The 21,583-nt window shown below is 41.4% G+C and overlaps 1 protein-coding gene across 1 annotated transcript in view; it reads right to left on the bottom strand.

The window, feature by feature from the left end:
• Positions 1 to 21,583, bottom strand: part of LOC139740097 (transient receptor potential cation channel subfamily M member-like 2) — a 191,763-nt gene that overhangs the window by 145,212 nt on the left and 24,968 nt on the right. Inside the window, exon 3 of the mRNA XM_071650683.1 lies at positions 17,256 to 17,433. Coding sequence (XP_071506784.1) covers positions 17,256 to 17,433 — 178 coding nt within the window. The remainder of the gene's footprint in view (positions 1 to 17,255; positions 17,434 to 21,583) is intronic.

The raw sequence follows: 21,583 nt of genomic DNA, 5'->3' as shown, positions 1-21,583 counted from the left end.
AGACGTGTTATATATCAATTTAAAGCAGAAAGATTGGGGAATTGTGTCATGCAATTTTCAAATAATCGACCTCGCCCGACTTTAGGATCATTTTGTTGTAGCGGGTCACATTTCATGGCAAATTGGCCTGGCTGGCATCCACAGTAGTCCATGGGCCAGGCCAGATATTGGTACCACCTGAGGTGGCAATACCTTCTTGGTGTCTTTTTTTTTTGTCGGGCATAGATATGCTTATCAAGCTATGATAGCATTTCCAAATGAGTAGCTTAGTCATAATAAATGAATTTTAAACCAATTTGGTCTCGTTGTTATATCCCTATACTTCTGAATCGAGACCAACCGCTATACAAAGAAGAGCACTGTCTTCTGTATGTTCACAGGTGTTCTGTTGTTGTTGTTGTTGTTGTTGTTGTTTTTGTATTTGAGGCGCGTCATTCAAATATGAATATTTACGCCTTTATCTTTATAATATAATTATTTTACATATAATAAATCAATAAGAATTATAAGTTTTTACTATCATTTTTATGCGCGCTATGTGTCTGCTGTTATACGGTTGGGACAAATAAGTTCTGGTGCATGCTGATGGCAAACTCTGATCAGCCCGGCTCGTTACATTGAGCAGGCTTCTCGGTCGCGCACACAGACCTAGATCCCTCATTTGCCGCACTCAGGACCCTCTGCCCAACGCATATGGTGCACAAGCAGACTCCCGAATACGATATATAAACATCAAAATTATAATATTATTTCATATATACTTTCCATGAAATAAACATATAATTTACAATAATTCATTTTTTTTCATTATGTAATAAGCAAACATCCGGTTGTGCAGTGTGCAAATCTAAATTAAATAAAACTCAAAAGATAATTATCTGTATAACTCTAGAAGACTTATATAAGTCTTTTAGAAAACCTTCTTGTTCTCTTCACATATGAGATTAATGCCCTCAAATGATCAACATTTTTTGTGGATAATCAACATTTTTTGTGGATTGTAAACGCGGTGCGCTTAGTCTTTATTCAAGGCAGCGAAGGGAATATCCAAGGGTTATGATGTCCACAGCGCTTAGTCTAATATTCAAGACAGAGAAGGGAATATCCAAAGCTTATGATACAGTGTATATCCCTTTATCTAAAAACAACAACAACTAAAAAGCAATTCCTGGTGAATTTTACCGTATTTTTCAATTATTTATCATTTTCCGGTGAAAACGCTAAGGTGAAAACGCTAATACCACGCCAATGTCGCTTTATTTCCATCCAACAATGAAATATAATGCAAAAACAATGTACCGGTACACTACAATACATTATGATAAATAATGTTGTAATTGAACAGAGTGATTTTTGTTTAAAACTGATGTATTTGTTGAGAGGGTGGTATAAACACAGTATAGATAATCCCTTTTATTAGGAACGTTAGATATGATAACAGTACATTGGTCTAGATAAAGACTACGCGCACGTCGTGACAGCTGTGGACATCATAACCCTTTGGATATTCCCTTCGCTGCCTTGAATAAAGACTAAGCGCAGCGCGTTTACAACAGACTACCTGTGGACATACAGAAGGCAGTGCTCTTCTTTGTATAGCGGTCTAGTTTTGATTAAGAAGTATAGGGATATAAAAACGAGACCAAATTGGTTAAAAATTCATTTATTATGACTAAGCTACTCATTTGGAAATGCTATCACAGCTTGACAAGCATATCTATGTCCGACAAACAAAATGACACCAAAAAGGTTTTGCCACCTCAGGTGGTACCAATAACCCATTTTTCGGGTCTTGGCCCATGGACTACAGGTGTCAAGCTTCCCTCCATATCTACTGTTGCTGTTCATCTTATTCTTCTTTTTGAACATTTTGCTTCACCTTACAAGAGACACAAGTAGATCAGAAAGGTGTAGCTAGCTAGTGAAGAGATTTGTTGTTTGTAGAGCGTGTTTTTTATTTTTTGATTCATGGGATTGGGGCCAGGGTGGGGAAAGATCAGAGTGAACTGACTACGCGATTAAAGGGGCCAGGGAGAGGGACCAATAACCATTAAATATAAAATCACCAATTAGAACTATTCTGATATAGGTAAAAATCTGGGTCTTAGTAAAAGGCTCTGTGATTGACTGAATTATTTCTCCAGGTGCAGGTGAGTTTCGGGTCCTGGTTTCCATAAAATTGGGACTGAGATGCTGGTGGTTTATGTAGGCTACTTTGGAAAAAAAGAGAGAAGTGCTATTTTTAGTGCTCCCCTGACAAAAAATGAAGCCCTGATTTTGGTTGGTCAACCCAGGCACAATAACTTAACTTCTAGGTGGCCCAACACAGTTTTGGATGGTCGTTACCACCTGGGCCACCGCCAATATCGAACCCTGACATTCTATGCGATATGCCTTTTAAGTCTCCAGGATCTCTTGACACCAAATTTGTGATGTCTGGGCATGCAGTTTTGAAATTATGCATAAATATGTACATGTATGAAACACCAAAATTTCCTAAAATATGTGCATTCATGATTGCACAATCTCAGTGCAAATTGTGCTATCAGTCAAATTTCATTAAAGCATGATAATTGATAGATTAAACGAGAACTTACCTGTTTGTAGTTTGATCTCAATTATATGAGTAATATTACGGAAGGGATTACGTTGACAAGAGAGAGACCCGCTGACGCATGCGCAGATTCCCCAATATTCGTAGAAAAACCGGTCATGGCTAACGAAAACATAGATCAACGAGAACTTTCCACTGTAGTTTGAATACACAGGGAGGGAAGGGAGGGACGTAATCCCTTCCGTAATATTACTCATATAATTGAGATCAAACTACAAACAGGTAAGTTCTCGTTTAATCTATCAATTATACTTCGTAATTCCGTCAGGGATTACGTTGACAAGAGATTTTAAAGCCGTTAGCCATGAACGGCATATGTAAATTAATGGCTTATCTATGCAGTAGGTATTTACCTGCATTAAATGTGACCATGCACCTCAAAACAAACAAAAAGTCGCCAGACATGAATTTTTAGTTAAGACCATATTCTAAAATGGCAGACTTTATGCTTTAAAATGATGTATAACTCAAATCAAATGGACTCTCCTAACCTATCTAAATATTGGAAAGAAAGCACAAACTCAGGAAAAGTGTGAACTGAGAAAAGAGGCTCTGAAGTACAGTGTCTATTCAAGCGCTTAATCTTTACCAAACCGGGCTGGCTGTGCGATGAATGGGACAAAAAAACAGGAAGTAAACCACCAGAGTAGCAACAATGAAGGGATTATTAGATTAAAGTGAAATTAAGTATGCCTCATTAACACATACTGTTCATAATTAATGCCAACTTTCAAAGCAGTAGCACTGTTTGTTCAAAAGTTTTCAGAGTTGAAAGTGAAGAGTGTGGACAAGGTTTTTCAGAAATGAAAAAGGGATTCTAAAGACACACCTAATCACACTATTCTACCAAAAATGTTCGAGATAAACTGCTAAAAAACACACTTTTCTGCCCGTTTTATGATACCAAATTTTAGCATAATGTAAAAGAAGACCCGTTCTTTCAGAAAATATGAAAAAGTCAAGTTCGGCTAGGTTGACCCATTTCACTTATTTTCAGTCCTCACGCAAAATTAATGTGTGCGACTTTATGTTCGTTTTGAGGTGCACGGTCACAAATGGCCCTGTAGTCAATGTGGGGCTGGCTGCCATTAATTCTGGTGGTACAGCTGTGGATTGCTTTTGCTCAGGATCACAGCTGCAGCATAACTTCTCCTCGTTTCCAGTGGTTTGTTGTAGAAATTTCTAAATGTCCTTTCTCCAGCCCAGCCTGCTTGTGCCAGAATTTGACTGATGGGCAAATCCGCACACCTTGCGGCTGATGTCGTAGCTGCTCGGGTAGAGTGGGCTGCGTAAACCTGAGTATTTATCCCTGCAGCTGAAAGCGTGCTCTTGATCCACCTGCCTATGGTTTGTGATGTCACGCGATGATGAGGCTTCTTGAAGCTAATGAACAGGTAGCGCTCCTTGCCTCGTAATGTGCTTGTTCGCTTGATGTAGTGCTGCAGATAGTTCACCACACACAGTCGTCTGTCTGGTGGGAAGGCCCTCATCGACAAATTGAGGTTAGCGTTGCCTGGCCTGCTGTGCTTTAAGAGGTCCTTGAAAACAAATTGCGCACCGCTGGTTTTTAGCTGCATGTGGTCGAGGTGAAGATTGTGCAGTGACTGTACTCTCTGCGCAGAAACTATGGCCATTAATGTGCACAGATTCCAGGTCAACACTTTCAAAGAAAGTGTCTTTGCAGGTGCCCACCTACGAAGTTTATTAAACACTATGTTCACATCCCAAATCTCACGATATCTGGGTAATGGTGGGCGAAGACGAAAAACACCTTTAACGAAACGCGAAATGAGTGGATGTTTTCCAACTGGACAATTATCCTCCAATATAAAAAACGAAGAAAGTGCACTACGTGCACTGTTGATAACACTGTAACTACAACTTTCATCATAAAAAAGAACACTTAAAAATTCCAGCACGTCCTTTGCTTGTGCTGTTAGATAGTTCAAACTACGCTTTGTACAAAAGGACTTCCATTTCCTGATGTAAACCCCATACTGCTTTTTTGTAGATTTTCGCCACGATGCTGCGATGATGTCAACTGTTCTTGAATTCAGTCCATCTCTGCTTAGGGGTTTTCGCAGCACCTGAAACAGAGCAGATCAAGTCTGTCATGCAGGGGGTGAGGTTCTCCCGTTCCCGGGAGCGTAAGCAACTCTGCACTATGTCTTAATAACATTGGTCTTTCAGTGGTCAGGGACATTAATACAGGGAACCATGGTTGGGTGGGCCAGTTTGGTACAACTACGATGCCTTTTGCTTTGTCCTGCCTAATTTTTTGTAGGCATCTTGAGATAAGACAGAAGGGAGGAAAGGCATAGAAATCCAATGGACCCCAATCGAGTGTGAAGGCATCTACATTTTCTGCCTCTGGGTCTGGCTGCCATGCTACATATCTTTCTACTTGTTTATTTAGCCTTGATGCAAACAAGTCGATTTCTGGGGTACCATAGTGACTGGCAATTTCCTGGAATTTTGCTGGATTTAGCATCCATTCAGACCCATCATTAAACTGTCTTGACCTGTGGTCCGCTTCTACATTTAATTTTCCAGGAATGTGGGACGCAGTGATCCAAATGTGCTTATGTATGCACCATTTCCAAATTTCTTTTGCGGCATCATTACAGTTAGGGGACTTAACGCCTCCCATGTTGTTTAGGTATGCTACAGCTGTAGTGTTGTATACACGCAGCAAAACATTCACATCTCTTAGTTCTTTGCAGTACGACTTGAGACCATGCCCAGCCGCAACTAATTCAAGATAATTGATGCCACTATGCTTTGCATTATGTAGTTCCTTCTCACTCCATCTTCCCCCAGTACTACTGTGGAGGTTTGTGGCGCCCCATCCTGCCCCACTGGCATCTGAGCGCAATTCTAGATCTGCTTTCTTTCTTTGGATTGGTGCGAAGGCAGTGTGAATGTTCTCTACCCACCACTGAAGCTCCTGTTTTGCTTCGGTGGATAGTTCCATTTTTCTATCAAAGTGACCTTTGTTTGCCTTCAGAGCTTGAACTTTGTCCTTTTCCAGTTCCCGATAGAACAATGGACCATACTGTACTGCCGGAAAGCTTGCTACAATCTTTCCGATCACTCGTGCTACTTGCCTAATTGAAGGTCTATTCATATGTAGCAAGTTAGCGCACAGATCTCTGATTTCTGTCATTTTTTCTTCTGGCAGACTGATAGACATTTCTACAGTGTCAAGCATAAAACCAAGGAATTTTATTTTCCTGGTCGGATAGAGCACTGATTTTTCTGGGTGCACCACAAACCCAAGATGTGTGAGAAGGCTTACTGTTGTAGCTATGGATTCCTTCAGTTTCGCTTCACTTTCACTGATCAGTATGGTATCGTCAAGATATCCAATAACGATGTGGCCCAATCTTCTCAGTGTTGCAAACACTGGTTTCAGTATTTTAGTGAACAAACGGGGGGCTGAGCTAAGCCCATTTGGCATTGCTTTGAATTGCCAACACTGGTCACTGAAAGTGAAACGTAGGAATTTTCTGTCTCTATCATGTACTGGGACTGAATAGTAGGCATCTCGAAGGTCGACTGAGGCTAAGAAATTGTTTGGAGATATCAATTCCAGTACTTTGTGAATATTGTCCATCTTGAAATGACGATACACAAGATACTTGTTTAACTCTGACAAGTCCAGAATTAACCGTATGCCCCCATTCTTTTTGGGGCGTGGAAATACATTAGAGATGAACTCTCCTTCCACATGACTGCATTGCTCAATAACATTTTTTGTCTGCAGATTTCTGATTTCTTCATGCACACGAGCATTGTCAATTGGATTTCTCCGAAAGGAGTGAGGATTTCTTGTGCTTGTAGGGGGGAATTTTCCCTCCTTAAATTCCAATTTCATGCCAGAAATTGAGTTCAGAATGAATTGATCATGTGTCACTGTCCGCCAGTTATTTCTAAATAGCCTCAGTCGACCTCCAATAGGCCTATCGTGTTTCAATGTACTAGATCTAGTGCCAAGTCTAGTGTGATTAGGTAAGCAGAGATTACTCACCGTTTCGGCGGTATCGGCTCCTACTTCCTCCGATGGGAGTGCCCCCCTCGCTGGGCTGTCTGTTGAGTTGCCTGGCTCGACGAGCTCAGCGTTTGTGTGTGAGGTGGTGGCTGCCTGCCCCTCCTGTTGTAATTCTGGCCTAAAAAAGGTCCAGCAGTAGATCCAGCTACCGGTCTGTTATATGCAGCATGCTGAAAACCGCGTCCTCTCTGTGGATACGGCCTACTGAGCGAGCGCTGATACGCCGCGATTGGTCTCGCCCTCCCTTGCGATTTCATGACTCCAGCTGCCGCTAGCTGTTGATCTTTCAAGTCCTTGACTTGTTTTCCTAGATCGTCTCCAAACAGTAGACGGGTAGCAGGGAGGGAAGGCTTACACAAATGTGCAAATCTAGAGTTTATGTCTGGTTTGATCAGCTCCTTACGGAGACAGTTGAGCTCGAAATTCGCGTTGCAAATCAGAGCGAGGGCATCTTGCTGCGTATCAGACATGCGACCTGCTGAGAGCGATCTTGTGAACGCATTTAATCCCTTTGTAAGCGATTTTTGCACCTGTTGTAGCTTTAAATCCCGACTCTTGGTCGCTGGTGGCAGAAAATCCCAGATAGACGGATTTACTTTGGGTACATCGATGAGCTGACAATTGTTTGGAGAGGGATACTTTCCAACCACATCCTCCAGAACTTTCAGTTCGAGTTGGTGAGTCATGAGATAGGTAGTCGACTTTGCCACTTCATCGTCTATTGGATCCCCAATGTCAGTTGGCATCGCGAATTTAGCTGCTATGGTGGGGATCTCAAACTGTTCCACTTGGGACTGCGGGATCTGCTCTGCGTGGTCGAATCCAGACGCAGTATCGTCGTCATGATCTATCATGTACATATCCAGTTGCCCAGTGGGCGAGTTATCCGGCAAGTTCATGTCCGCGTGTGGCGCGGTTGGATAGTATGCACCCCGCGTACTCATATCTTGCTCGCCACTGCCCGTGGCGGTCGCCATGTTGGCCGGCGAACGCGATGAATTTGCGGTCGCTTGTGGTAGAGCTTCGATCACTTTGGAAAGCAAACTTTCCATTTTGTCACGCCTTTCGGCGAATTCAGTCATATGAGCAGAAGTTTTTTGCTGTGAAGATCCCGCTACGGTTTTGGCAGTACCTTTCTTCACCTTCGTATTACTGACCGACGAAGTGATCGTCTTCTTCGCGGTGTTACTGATAGCTACTGCGGCCTTGCCGCTTGCGTGTTTTTCTACCGGGTGACTTACACTTCGACTAAGAGACTTTAAGTTTCAATATTCCACTAAAGCGCTAACCTATTCTTGAGGATCGCGCCGATATTTTCAGGGGAAAAAACGGGCATCCGAAGCCGTGCTTCAGTGCAAATGCGCCGTCAACGAATTGGGGAATCTGCGCATGCGTCAGCGGGTCTCTCTCTTGTCAACGTAATCCCTGACGGAATTACGAAGTATAATTTCATTTTGTTTTTTCAAAGATCAAAATCAATCAATAACATATCTTCATGCTTGGAACAGTGTTGCTGACAACTTTCATTTTAGAAGACTTGTTAAGGGGTAAACGCTGCATTTTGAAGTACAAATGTCCTACTTGGCACAGATGTTCTCTCTAGCATTTTGAAATTTTTTAATTCAGAGAGACACTCTATGCAAACTAGCCTTAATTTGCATAATTTATGCAAAATATGTAAAAAATATTTTAAGATATATATGCTTCCCATAGAACTGTATGTTCAGTATCTAACACTTTATCTACGAGAGAGCTTTACTTACCTATCCATATAATTGCCATTCTAATGCCGATTGCCCCCGGTAGCTAAAAAATTCTTTGAACCCCCTGTTGCCCTGGCAACAACAGGGAAACCCCTAACACACTCCCCAATATAGGCCCATGCGCACGCAATCTCTTCCTCTTTCGATGCCGGCGTACAGGCTGAAACTGCAGAGCGGGGAGGAGGGGGGACCCATAGGTAAGTAAAGCTCTCTCGTAGATAAAATGTTCGATACCGAACAAACATATCTACGTCATTTCGCTTTACTTACCTATCCATATAATAATTGGCGGATTCCAACAAATCCGAGGATGGAGGGACTGCGGGAGAGGCTTCATTGGTAAGGATATTTTCGCATCTTACTGATCACGGCTAAGTAAGCTGGCTCCTCGTTGAGGCAGGAGGTTCAGTCAAGAAAGGAAACTACTTCTTGCTAGGGCAAGAAAGAACTGCGAAGGCAAAGGAAGCCTCATTCGAAATCACATCTGATAAGCAGCAGGATGTAAATGTGTTGGGATTATGCCAGTAGGCGGCCTTTAGAATGTCTTCTAATGGACTCCCTGAAATAGAGCCCAGGAGGAAGCCATACCCCTAGTATCATGGGCCCGAACCTTCTGGGTGAGGATAGAAGTCGTACCCCCATGGCCTGCACTATCCAACATGAAATAGTATCAGGGGAGACCGGGCCATGGGGAGAATTGATACTGACGAATAGATTATCTGAAGTACGCAATTCCTTGGTTCTGTGTAGATACCATTTCAAAGCCCGCACTGGGCACCATAGTTTGTCTTGGGAAATTGAGGACAGAGTCTTAAGAGAGGGAGTGAAAGTCTCACCTGGCGAAGAATTCATGGTCTGGTTCTTAGCCACGAATTCAGCATGAGGAATAAGTCTAACCCCGCTAGTTTCCCAACGAATATGTCAAGGTTTAGTTGAGAGAGCATGCAGGAAACTGCGTCTTCTCCCACAAGCAACTGCTAAGAGAATGGTTTTCGTGGTTAGATTAGCAAGAGAACTGCTATGCATAGGCTCAAAGGGAGCCTTAGACAGAGCACGCAAAACTCTCGATAAACTCCAAGAAGGACTCAGTTTCTTCGGGGGGGGGGGGGGGGGGGGGGGGGGCTAGACAGAAAAAGATCGAGATTTCATTAATCTAGACAAGTGTGTTGAAGAGCCTACCGTCTCTCCCTCCCCAAAACCTTTATGCAAGGCTGAAATAGCAGATCTGTAGCCTCTGATGGGTGAGAAGGCTAAGCTTTTATCGAATAGGTGCAGGAGGAATTCAGCAATCTCACCTACAGGTGCTGTGGAAGGATCCACCTTCTTATCGTTGCACCATTTGAAGTATTAATGTAGTCTAGAGTCATAGGTAGTCCTTGTTGTCGATCTACGGAATGTGGAAGATAGCTCTGATGCAGCCCTTCCAGAAAGGTCTGCCTGGGATGCGATTTTCCGAAAATGACCCATAATGTCAGCTTTAGATTGGGCACGTTGGTATGATGTGTTGTTGTCCCTGGTTGACATAGAAGGTCCTCCCTGACCTGAAGTATGACTGGGGGAGAGATCAGGAGGTCCACCAGTATGGAAAACCAAGGGCGTTTCGGCCACCAAGGTGCTCTTAAAAGGAGGGTCGCCTTGTCTGCTAGCACTTTCTGTAATACCCTTGGTATCAATGCAAAGGGGGGGGGGGAATGCATACCCCAGGAAACTGTTCCACTGCATTGTAAATGCTTTTGTCATTAGAGCTGCTGGATCGTTGTGTTTCGTGCAATACACTGGCAGCTGTTTGTTCAAAGTTGATGCGAACAGGTCGACTTGGGGAGATCCGAACTTGTTGAAGATCTGTTTGGCAATGCTTGGATTGAGTTGCCACTCTGTGGGGAGATAACTTCCCCTTGACAAGAAATCTGCCACATAGTTGTGTTTTCCTGGTATGTGAGAGGCTAATAGGCTCGTCTCCACAGAATCGCACCAATCTAGAATGTCTAGAGTGAGGTTGCACAAATGTTTTGATCTTGTGCCCCCCTGTTTGTTTGCGTGGGACACTACTTTGAGGTTGTCTGACTTTATCAGAACCGTTTTCCTCCGAACTCCGTCTTTGAAGGCATACAGAGCATTCTGTATCACCTGCATTTCTAGAATGTTTATGTGCTGACCTCTTTCCTTTTCTCCCCAAGTTCCTTGAACTTGGTCCGAGTTTAGCACTGCACCCCACCCCATGTTTGGCGCATCTATGAGAATAGTCAGGGAGGGGACTGGGATTGTGAAAGATTTTCCCACCTGTAAGGTATTTGGGGTAATCCACCAATGAATTTCATCATCGGATCCCTTTGCGGGCGATACTGACTCAGAAAAGCCATTTGGATTTGCCTCATCTTCCTTCTACACTCTGGGTCTGTGTCCAAGAGGCTTGCAAGGAGGCCCAAAAACTGCAGCCAGTACTTGGCCTGAGCACGAGACGTGCTTCGCAGAAACCCCCCTACTTGATGTACCTTGTCTATTCTGTGAGAGAGGGGTCGAGCAAGGCGTAGTTTTAGGTTGAGTTTGGCGCCAAGAATTCCAGCTGGGACTTCTCATAGTTTATAAGAAAACCTAGCTCGGTAACCAGATCTAGTGTTATGTTTAAGTGATGGCGTAGTGTGTCTGCAGTGTCTGCTACTACAAGCCAGTCATATAGATAGATGAAAATTCGGATGCCTCTTTCTCGTAAGTGGGCTGCGATTGTCTGTACAATTCGTGTAAAGATGCGGGGTGCAGTCTTGAGACCGAAGGGCAGAGCCTGATACTGGTACATTTTGTTTCCCACTGCGAAACTGAAGAGATGCTGTACATCGCGAGCAATGGGGACGTGAAGGTAGGCGTCTACTAAATCTATGGAAGCCGCCCAGTCGTTTGCTTTGATGAGAGGAAGAATGTTGCGAAGATTTTCCATTTTGAAAGTTGAGTTCGAAATGTATCGGTTCAGCTTTTTTACATTCAACACCATGCGAAAACCACCTTTTCATTTGGGAGTCAGGAAGAGTGGGGAGATTACAAGATGCCTTCTTGTGTGAACCAGTTTGATTGCCCGTTTGATTAACAAGGACTCTATTTCTTGGAGGAAGACCCCTCTTTTTCTCGGGTTTGTTGGCAGATTGGTTTTCTTGCTTATGTTTGGAAGCAAATTTGGGTGAGTCAACTTGGGTACATATCCCTTCTGGATTATTGAAAGCACCAATTTGTCTGTTGTTATCTGTGACCATTGATGCGCAAAAACTTTGTGTCTGCCCCCTACTGGGGCTTGCCCTAAACACCGTTTGAGAGAGTCATAACTGCAATGAGTGGTCCCGCTGGGAGGCAGAGGACTGCATTTTTTTTTTTTTGGGGGGGGGGGGGTTGAGTGCTGTCCCCCGATCTTCTGAGTGGTCTTCCACCACGCTCTCTCCCTTCTGGCCTGCGAGAATCGAATGATGGCCCTTAAGACCGACTGTACGGTTGTCTCCGATACGAGAAACCTTGGGAAGAGCCACCTTCACTGAGGGATCCTGACCGCGGAGGTATTTGGTCCCTCGAGGGTCGAAAGGAGCGGTTGGGTTTGCTCAGCTTGTAGGGGGTCTTGTCTGCTGCACAAGATGCCGCGATGGTGTCCTCCATTACCTACTGAAACTTTCCAGTGAAGATATCTGGGCCCGCGTAAGGCAGTTTTGCGAGTATGGTGTCAGCCTCTTTCTCTAGCTTGAGCTGTTCCATCACTTGAGTTCTGCGAAATTTGGAACACAGTAATGCTGTTCCGGCGGCCTGTTCAAACTGAAGGTCCGAGATACGGAGAAGTAGGTCAGAAATCTTTTTCTGATCCTCTTTGTCGATAGCTAGGCCGTCTGCCTCCCTTTGGACTGTGATAAAGGTAACTCTGGTACGCTGCTAACCTCGTAGAGGTGCATGCTACCTTGTCAATGAGAGCAATCTGCGAGTCTGTCTTTCTGAATGACCGCGATCTCATTCCATTGAAATTGGTTTTACGGGGGTGCTAAATACAGCATTAAAGTCCTTATTGTCGAAGCCAAAGCCAAAGGGCGAGTCATATCGGCGTGAGCATGAATTCAGGGATGAGTGAGCCAGTTTATTATAGCAAGCAGCGAAAGGGGTGTCGAGTTTCACTGCACTGGGTCCCTGGCTATGAGTAGACAATTCAGATTCCAGGCAAAAAAATCGGCTTGGTATCCCCTTTTCCCACAGCATTGGTAGACTCGGCCTTTAACTGAGGACAGTACTTGACAAGTATTACAGCGGCTGTCTGACCGTCCCTTCTACCTGTCTGTTTTGTTGTTTCTTTTTCGGAAGAAGGTTGATCATCAGTAAAAAGGCTTTCCCGACCGTCTGATCTGACGGAGTGCACTGAGAGAGACGATGGGAAACTTGTACCAGTATGATCGTCTGCCCAGTTTCTCGCACAAGACGCTATTTTTGGGGGGCGAAATTCAAACTCATCGTCGGAGTAACCACCCAAACTGATCGTTGGTTCACGAGAGTGGTAGCGAGACCCGATATCTTCCCCCTTGCGACGGCGGAGGAAGGCCCTATGTCGGGTTCGGCTTCATGATTAACGAAGTATGAGGGCCGAATCGGTGTGGCCGACGGACCCGGAGGAGGACGGAGCTCATGATACAGTTGCTGGAGCGGGATTCCAGGGGCCTGTCGCATCGCCCGCCCGAGTGGGGAAAGGTTCCCGGAGGATAGCTGACAGATTGTTGTAAGGCCAGGAAGACCGAGGGACCTGTAGAATCGTCCATCCGTGTGGAAGGGTTCCTTGGTTTCGTCTATGAAAAACCATCTGTAAAAAGCCTGCATGAAGAAATTACAAGCCATTGTGGGGTCGATCAAACTGGCTGGTGAGAAACTCGCCGTTAGCAGGCTGGTTTGCGTTCGTGGACTCACTGGTGCCCACCGACTTAGTCAGCTGGGCCAGGGTAGATTTGGTAGGCTTCACAGCAGGAAAAACCACTATTTGAAGGGCTGGTTTTTCGGCCGGACAGGAAAGAGAGCGAGGAACACTCTTAGATTTACTTTTGCTCTTTTTCCCTTTCTTGGGAGGTGGTTTGGAGGCAGAAGGCACAGGAATGCTAGACCTCTTCTTTGTGCCCTGCTCTGCTTTAGCAGGTACGGTATTAGACCCAGACTTCGATAGGTCGCTGTGGACTGCCTCCGGATTTGTGTTAGTGCGGGGAGGCGAAGAACATGACGAGTTAGGCATAATGCACTAGAAAGGGGAGCAAAACATGTAATCAACCAAAAATCGGCTAAGGTAAGAAGCCGACAGAGATCAAGTAGAATAGAACTACTGCATAAGACTGATCGAAATCCGGATATAAGGTATAAATGGAAAGATCTTATCTGTCTTGTGGAGCTACTCCTCGTGGGCAAGTACTCATCACGAGCGGCGGCAGAAGAAAGAGGAAGAGATTGCGTGTGCACTGGCCTATATAGGGGAGTGTGTGAGGGGTTTTCCTGTTGTTGCCGGGGCAACGGGGTTCAAAGAATTTTTTAGCTACCGGGGGCAATTCTTATAGGCATTAGAATGGCAATTATTATACCGATAGGTAAGTAAAGCAAAATGAAGTAGATATGTCTTATTTGGTAGAAATATTCTATAGAATATGGGGAAACTATCCTGTAAATTCGATTTTATATCTATGCAAATAAACATGAAATTTGCACAATTACGCAAGTTACTGTGCAAAAATTTGTATTTTTGAAAGAATTTTTAGCCTATTAAGCACTGCATTATGTAGTACAAAGTTCTAACCTGGAATGAATGTTCCTTGGCTCAAAAGCAATTGATTCATCTAAAGAGAAAAACCGTCTCTATGCAAACAACCTGTAATTTGCAATATTCATATCAATACCTATACACAAATAATCAGGAACAAAACAAAAATAAATGTCTTAATCGCTTTGAACTTAATATCCAAAAAAGCTAATGAAATAAGACAATATTCTAGTAACAAGTGTCTTCAGTTGCTTAAAATTGTTCCATAGTATTTACAGTACTTTGATATTTTATGGATAAATTATATAAATAAGTACACAAGCTGTGAAACTTCGAGCATATTGATGTTTAAAATCATTCTACCATCAATTTTCCCTCATCGTTGCATAAATGCATTGAAGGGTGGGAAAAATAACAACTGAAAGTGACACTCTTTATATATGCATAGTGTATAACGGTACACTGGAATCAGCTCTAATTCAAGGAAATTGGAACAATATTGTTTACAAAGGGAACTTTTTCCCTTAAAATTATTACAAACTAGAAAAGCACTCTGAGAGCGCAGACCTCCGCCAAGCATGCAGCCCATTTCCACCCGCACCGATCTTGTTTGAGATCAGCGATTTCCACCCATACGTCCTGCATTGTGTGCTGAAAGCCCCCCTGATTTCCCAATATAGAAGCCTTTGTTACGTCATAAACCCTCAGCTGCACAGCGCGCCTCGCCCTAGAAGAAACTAGAGCACGCGGTTTGAGTGCGCGCATGCAAACCTCAAATACGCGCAGCATGAACTCCCAAGTTCATTGACCCAACCTGCCAAAATATCAAAAAGCCTTCATAAATTCCCCCAAAATTCTCGGATCACTACCAAAAGTTAATCGTTTGTTACTTATGTCATTCTCAACCTTTCCTGCAAGTTTCATCACAATCTGTTCTCTACTTTTTAAGTTATTTTGCACACGGACAAACGAACGAACCAACTAACAAACAAACCAACGGTAACGAAAACATAACCTCCCCCCTTGGCGGAGGTAATAATCACTACCTACAGAAAGTGTGAATTGTAATTTTTATATTTGTAGGGCAACCCTGTGAATTAGAGGTTTGTTACATCGAACTGATTAAAAACGTGTAAAATTATGTGGATGCAAGGGTATCTGCACACATTAAGAACTTATAGGTTTGAGGTTAGAAACAAAGTCTATTCATGGAAAAAAATGTCCTCAGTATGAGCTGCTATGGCACAGAAACCGTGTGTGTGAGTTTATGCACCTTATTTTCCTTAATTTCAACATTAAATCAAAGCAGAAATGATATATTCATTGCCATAAAGTATATTTGATGATAACTTACATGTTCTTTACCAAAAATGTGACACTTTGTAGCTATAGTTATTGAATTGGTTTTGTAGAAAGATGTCAGAGGTTAACCCCCTTCCCCCAAGAAAAATTATACAGGTAAAAATGTAAGAGGTAAAAGTATCAGAGGTTACTTATGTGTGCATCAAGAATAATTTTCATGCGACCTTTATTGAATGCAATGACTACCATGTCACTGAATTCCTTTTCCTTTCCTACGTTTCAAGAGAAAAGAAACACTTGAGAGGGAAGGATTTAACATTTTGTCTTATTATCAACTTTCCAGATTTTGTTTTATTTCATTCTATTCATTTATTTTCTCTTTTGAGAAAGCGTAGCAAGTAATAAAACACAATGAGCCTTTTTGTTGTGAAAAGGAGAGATATTAAATATTCCGGTAATCACTAACCAGTATGAGGAAATTTGTACTCTTTGCAATATTACTTGGCAGTTGCCCAAATAGTTGATACATGTATGTATCACCATTTTTGTAAGGGATGGGGAGGGGAGGGAGGGTGGCGAAAGTCCTCAATATCCCAACACCCTTCCTCCTATACCTATGTAGTTTAATTTACATTGTGAATTGAGCATACAAATTGAATATATAATTTGCATAATTTATGCATTATCTGGAGAATTCGAGCACAATGCGATCATCACATGAATACAACAATTGATGTTATGTGTTACTTGAAGGTTGCCTCGACAATTGAGGTTATTTGGTTAAACTTCTCCATCACTTTCTGTCTTGAAATTTGTTCAAAGTAAGTTTTTCACTTTTTGCCTACTGGGGACTTTGGTATATTCAGGTACACATTGTATGCACAATATGCTAATTAGGTGGTATTTGCATAGACACAGAATTTATATCTTATGAACCATTTCCATTTGACCCAAGGAATATGTGTACTAGATTGTACTTTTTATCATAAAATGCAGTTCCTTAACTGTAAGAAAAACTTCAAAAATGTTTTCACTTTACTTATTTAAATTATGATAATTAGGTGGTAGTGATCACACATCTTCAAATCATTTGCATTCTGTTCTCCTTGTTTCATAGAATGTTTCTACTGAATTACATATTTGTCTCGGATGAGATATTTGAGGGTTTTTTAAATATTTTTTACAAATCAATTTGCATAGATTATTCAAAATTAAGGATTATTTGAATGGATACAGATTGCCCCTTTGGATGAAAATAATTCTAATTGCCTTAGTGAATATGTGTGCCAAATAGGACATTTGTACTATAAAATGCAGTGATTGCCCATATTTTTTGCTCTTAGCAAGCCTACTAATAAAAAAAAGATAAAATGCCAAAAGTTGAAAAACAAGGAAATACGTAAGAGATATATTAATATCAGTTTTGATGGGACAATTTTTAGTCACTAAAAATTGTTTAGAACACTACATAGAAGATGTAAATGCCTTTTTGGAGCTTTATTTAGTGATTTTGATCAAAAGTCTGAATTCTACACATATATTACGCATAAATTAGCATAAATGATTATCATTTGATAAATAAACTCAACAAGTTTGTAGATTACATGGCAGGTAATGTGTGTGCTAATTTGTGTTGCCATTGTGCAGCTGATGGCCAAGATCTGGGGGGCGCGGGGCGGGGAGAGCCCTGGCTCTGTCATCTACCTACTAAATAGCCCGGCCTAGCTAGGGCTACTAAATGATTGATTGATACAACAAATGCATGATTATGCAACTCACCACATTGTGTCGAAAGGTTATCATTGGAGCATCATAGAAGAGCTTATATCGCTGCCACCATGCCAGCTCTACTCCACTGTCTCGGATATCCAGCTGAGCGTTCATCAAGCTGAATGTATCTTCATCATCCTCCACCTGAGGTCCATGACCATTTTTCTCATTCTTGTTATCCAGTAATCTTCAAAAACAGTACAAGGGATGTATAGAGAAAAACAAATACCCAATAACCAGAGCAATTCAACTGTCCTGCAGTTGACTTGGATGCCTCCATTTTTCATGAATACACTGTGTGCCATGACAGTACAGTACATTACCCTTCATTAACATTTTGATAAAGTTCATTGTTCTTGACCACTTAGTAGGTACTGACTTCTATTAAACCTTCTCTGCACAAAGGAAATATCTTCCGATTCTTTTTGATCCACTACATCGAATGACAATATCACTGAACTGATGTAATTGTACACTATATGTGACATTTGGAATCTAACTATGACTTTTGAGCTTTCATTCCCATTTCAGTCAACTTAAAAAAAAAAAATCAATTCTTACCAGTTAATATCACTACTAGACATTCTTTTCTCTAATTATGGTTGGAAAGATGACATTTTTAAGCAAAAGTAAAGGTCCGTGTTCAACCCACAAATGTAGAAACGCCCACTACTGTAGAAAACCACCCACAAATGTAGAAATTGAACAGCGCCTACAAGTGTAGAAACCCCCACTAATGCACAACGTCAGTTGGTGTTTTGACATTAGTGACATTAGAGACATTTGTGGTTGAAAGTTTCTACATTAATGGTTGATGTTCTTCTACATAAATGGGTGTTTCTACATTTATGGGTTCAACAGTCCCCTTTGACCTTGAGCTTTTACTTCCTGTTACCATAATGTTCATGCAAATAAATTTCAATTAATTTCTACCCTGTTTCCCAACTTATATCACAATTGGACAGTTTCTTTTTTAAATTCCAGTAACTACTGACCATGGTGTTTGACCTTTTATCCACATCATATTCTTGCAAGTAATTTTCAGTCTATTCTGCCTTTTTGAATATCCATAAGCACAACAGCACTACTGGAGAGTCCGAGTAGAAGAAATAAATGGAAATGACATTTGTCGTTGTTGTTGTTGTTGTTGTTGTATGGAAAAGCACAATGAGCTTTCATTTTTCACCCTTCTCACTTCATATATGGGTGAGAATTTTGAACGATGTACAATTGCCAATTTTCGCACCTTATGACATTCTTTCCCTTAGAACACGCCAGAATGATCTAAGAAACCAGATTTTTTTCATGTCATCTCAAAGATTGGTAGATTTAATTTCAGGAAATGTATGGTTTGGTTGACTTTTGCCTGATATCTTTCATTTGACAAGGACTTAAAGCGTAAAAAAAAGGTACAAATGCCGTTTTCACAATAATTTTTGTTTTTCAAACTAATGATGTGCCTTTTTTATGGTATGTGGCATCTAATATCTGACCATGTTCTGGATCTGACATATCATGGGTATGTACCATAAGATTATAAGAAGTTTATAAGCACGTATAAAATTACAGAGAACAATTGAAATATAAAAGCCCTAAACGGACGAACGTCCGTGATGCTTTTATTACTATAGCTGCTGCAAATTCTACTTTGTTGTCCCAACTGTAATGTATACGAAAATTTGGTGTTCCACCTAATGAACACATCCTGCAAAAATTGTACGTCTGCTGGCTGTACATGGGACGTAACATTCTTGTATGCAAAATTATACTCAGTTTTCGTCACGGACGTGCCTTCGCTATTTTCTAATAAAGATCGTAGGCCATTCAACGTTATTGGCGATATTGTTCTGAGTCGTAATCGACTAAGATCTAGCCACACGATAATATGTTTGTTTTGAGTTTCTGTCCATCCTTTGTCAAATAGGATCCGAAATTATATTTTTAGACGAACGTCTGAGAAAAAAAGAACGTCCGTGATGATTAGAACGTTTTCGAGTGGGACACCATCTTGCTTTGATGGCGAAGGTACATTTTACCTTTGGTTCTCTAGCCGAGGAGCTGAATGTCATTTTTGGAGCGGACTGAGGCTCGTCCGCAGTTTTTGGACCATGCAATTCACCGAAAACCAAGCAAATAATTAATATTTTCCTGGAAAATTCACCTCCTGATCCCCCTCTGAGCAATACGTATGTTGTAGGGATGTCAAATTTCTTATAATTTGCATTGACAATACCTTTTCAAATTTTTGAAAGAGTTAGCAAGGCTAGGTACTCTCTGCCGATTAGTTATGCGTCCTGGAACATGACCCTAGCAGTAGAACGAACGTCCGTGACTATTCCAGCAAACGTCCGTGACGTGTGCAATCCCACCGATAGGGATAACTTGTCCCGAAAGTGTCATGTATTCTTTAAAACTTTTGGCTCCAATAGCGACAAATAAAGTTTTACAAAGTAAACAATGAGTTTAGAGCAGTAGTTTCAGAATTTTTAAGGCGTGATGTGATCATGATGAACAAACAGTTGAAAATTTACTAAGAATTTTATGCTTGTTTTCCCTCTAATTATACAAAAACAGCTTAACACTGAAAACAAAGTTATAGGAAAATGGAATTTTGCGTAATCTGTAATTTCTGTGCATTTAAATTTCTTTGCGTTTAAATTTCTTTCTAATGAGGTTGTGGAGACAATTTGTAATGTTACAGGTTCTGAAAGTTTCGCTCACGGACGTTCTGTCCGAGAAAGGAAATTTCTGATAATTACAAATATATCACTGCACATTAAGTTAATGTTACTTGAAAATATTACCAAATCACCGAGTCGCTCATACCAAAAGTGAATAACGTTCAGCACTCAATTTACCTGTAATAACAAATGGAAAACGTTTTGGTCACGGATGTTCGTTGGTAGAATAAGTCAATGGATTACATAGTAGGAGAAAGAAGAACAGTGCCACTTTTTAGTGACAGATGCTCCAAGTGTTTATCTTTCGAGTATGGTAGCTGCCGTCTCAAACAGAATACATCCGGTTTTGGTCTCCATAACGGATGTTCGCTGTAATTGTCATGATTATTAAATGCCTTAATTCATTCTTATTTTTCTCTTCACAACGATTTTTCTCTCATTCCCTAAGTAGCCTGAACATACTGCGACCAAACAGAAAACAAAAACAAAAACAAAACAAATCCGAAAAGTGCTACGCAATCACATTCAGGATAATGACGGAAGAAGTCTGTAATGGGCATGTGTTGAAGAAGAAACGGAAAAGTTTCAAAAGGACATGGAAGCAGTTGAATGAAAATGAGAAGAAACAGAGAAGGGATCGAGCTCCAACACAGAGAAAAGAATTGCCAGTGCACTCCCGTTATACCAAATTCTTCTGGAGAAGTTTTTTTAAAAAAAATTCATTGAAATGCCGTCAAAAGCGAACTAAAACAAGGAAAAGTAGGCCATGCAATGTACAATATAGGTCAAAAATCAAGGTCAAAGGAGTCAAAGGTCAAAATTCTGTGTAGAAGTTTTGAAGCCCTCACCTAGTGCCATCATATAAAGCAAACAGAATCGAATCGGGTTAGAAATGGCGAAGGAGTAGCATTTTGTAGCTAATGTACAATATAGGTCAAAATCAAGGTCAAGAGGTCAAAGAAGTCAAACGGTCAAAATTCTGTGTAGAAGTTTTGAAGCCCTCACCTAGTGCCATCACATAAAGCAAACAGAATCGAAATCGGGTTAGAAATGGCGAAGGAGTAGCATTTGTAGCAAAATGTACAATACATGTCAAAAAATCAAGGTCAAAGGTCAAAGAAGTCAAAGGTCAAAATTCTGTGTAGAAGTTTTGAAGCCCTCAACTAGTGCCATCACATAAAGCAAACAGAATCGAAATCGGGTTAGAAATGGCGAAGGAGTAGCATTTTGTAGCAAAATGTACAATATAGGTCAAAGGTCAAGTTCAAAGGTCACAACTGAAATTCTGTGTAGAAGTTTCAAAGCTCCCATGTAGTGCTCTCATATAAAGCAAACAGAATCAAAATCGGCTCATAAATGACAGAGAAGTAGCAAATTGAACATTTTGATCACACACGGACGCACACACGGACACACGGACACAGGACGGACACACACACGTACGGAGCCCGTTTCATAGTCCCCTGCTCGAACTCTTCGTCGGCGGGGACAATAATGCAGTATACAGTTGTCTGATGAAAACACGCAAATCTTCCGCTTATCATGACATGGTGTTTTTATACTCATCAATGAAAAGCAATGTTAATTTGTAATTCTTTCCAAGATTTTTTATTTTTTTATTTAAGAGACAGAGAGATTGTCAATTTGTTTGTGCTT

Source organism: Diadema antillarum, unplaced genomic scaffold (genome assembly GCF_040938485.1).
Source record: "Diadema antillarum isolate AM-2024a unplaced genomic scaffold, OU_Dant_1.0 seq00000835_RagTag, whole genome shotgun sequence".
Lineage (NCBI taxonomy): Eukaryota > Metazoa > Echinodermata > Echinoidea > Diadematoida > Diadematidae > Diadema > Diadema antillarum.
Note: the sequence above shows the minus strand (reverse complement) of the source record. Positions and strands in the feature narration are given on the sequence as shown.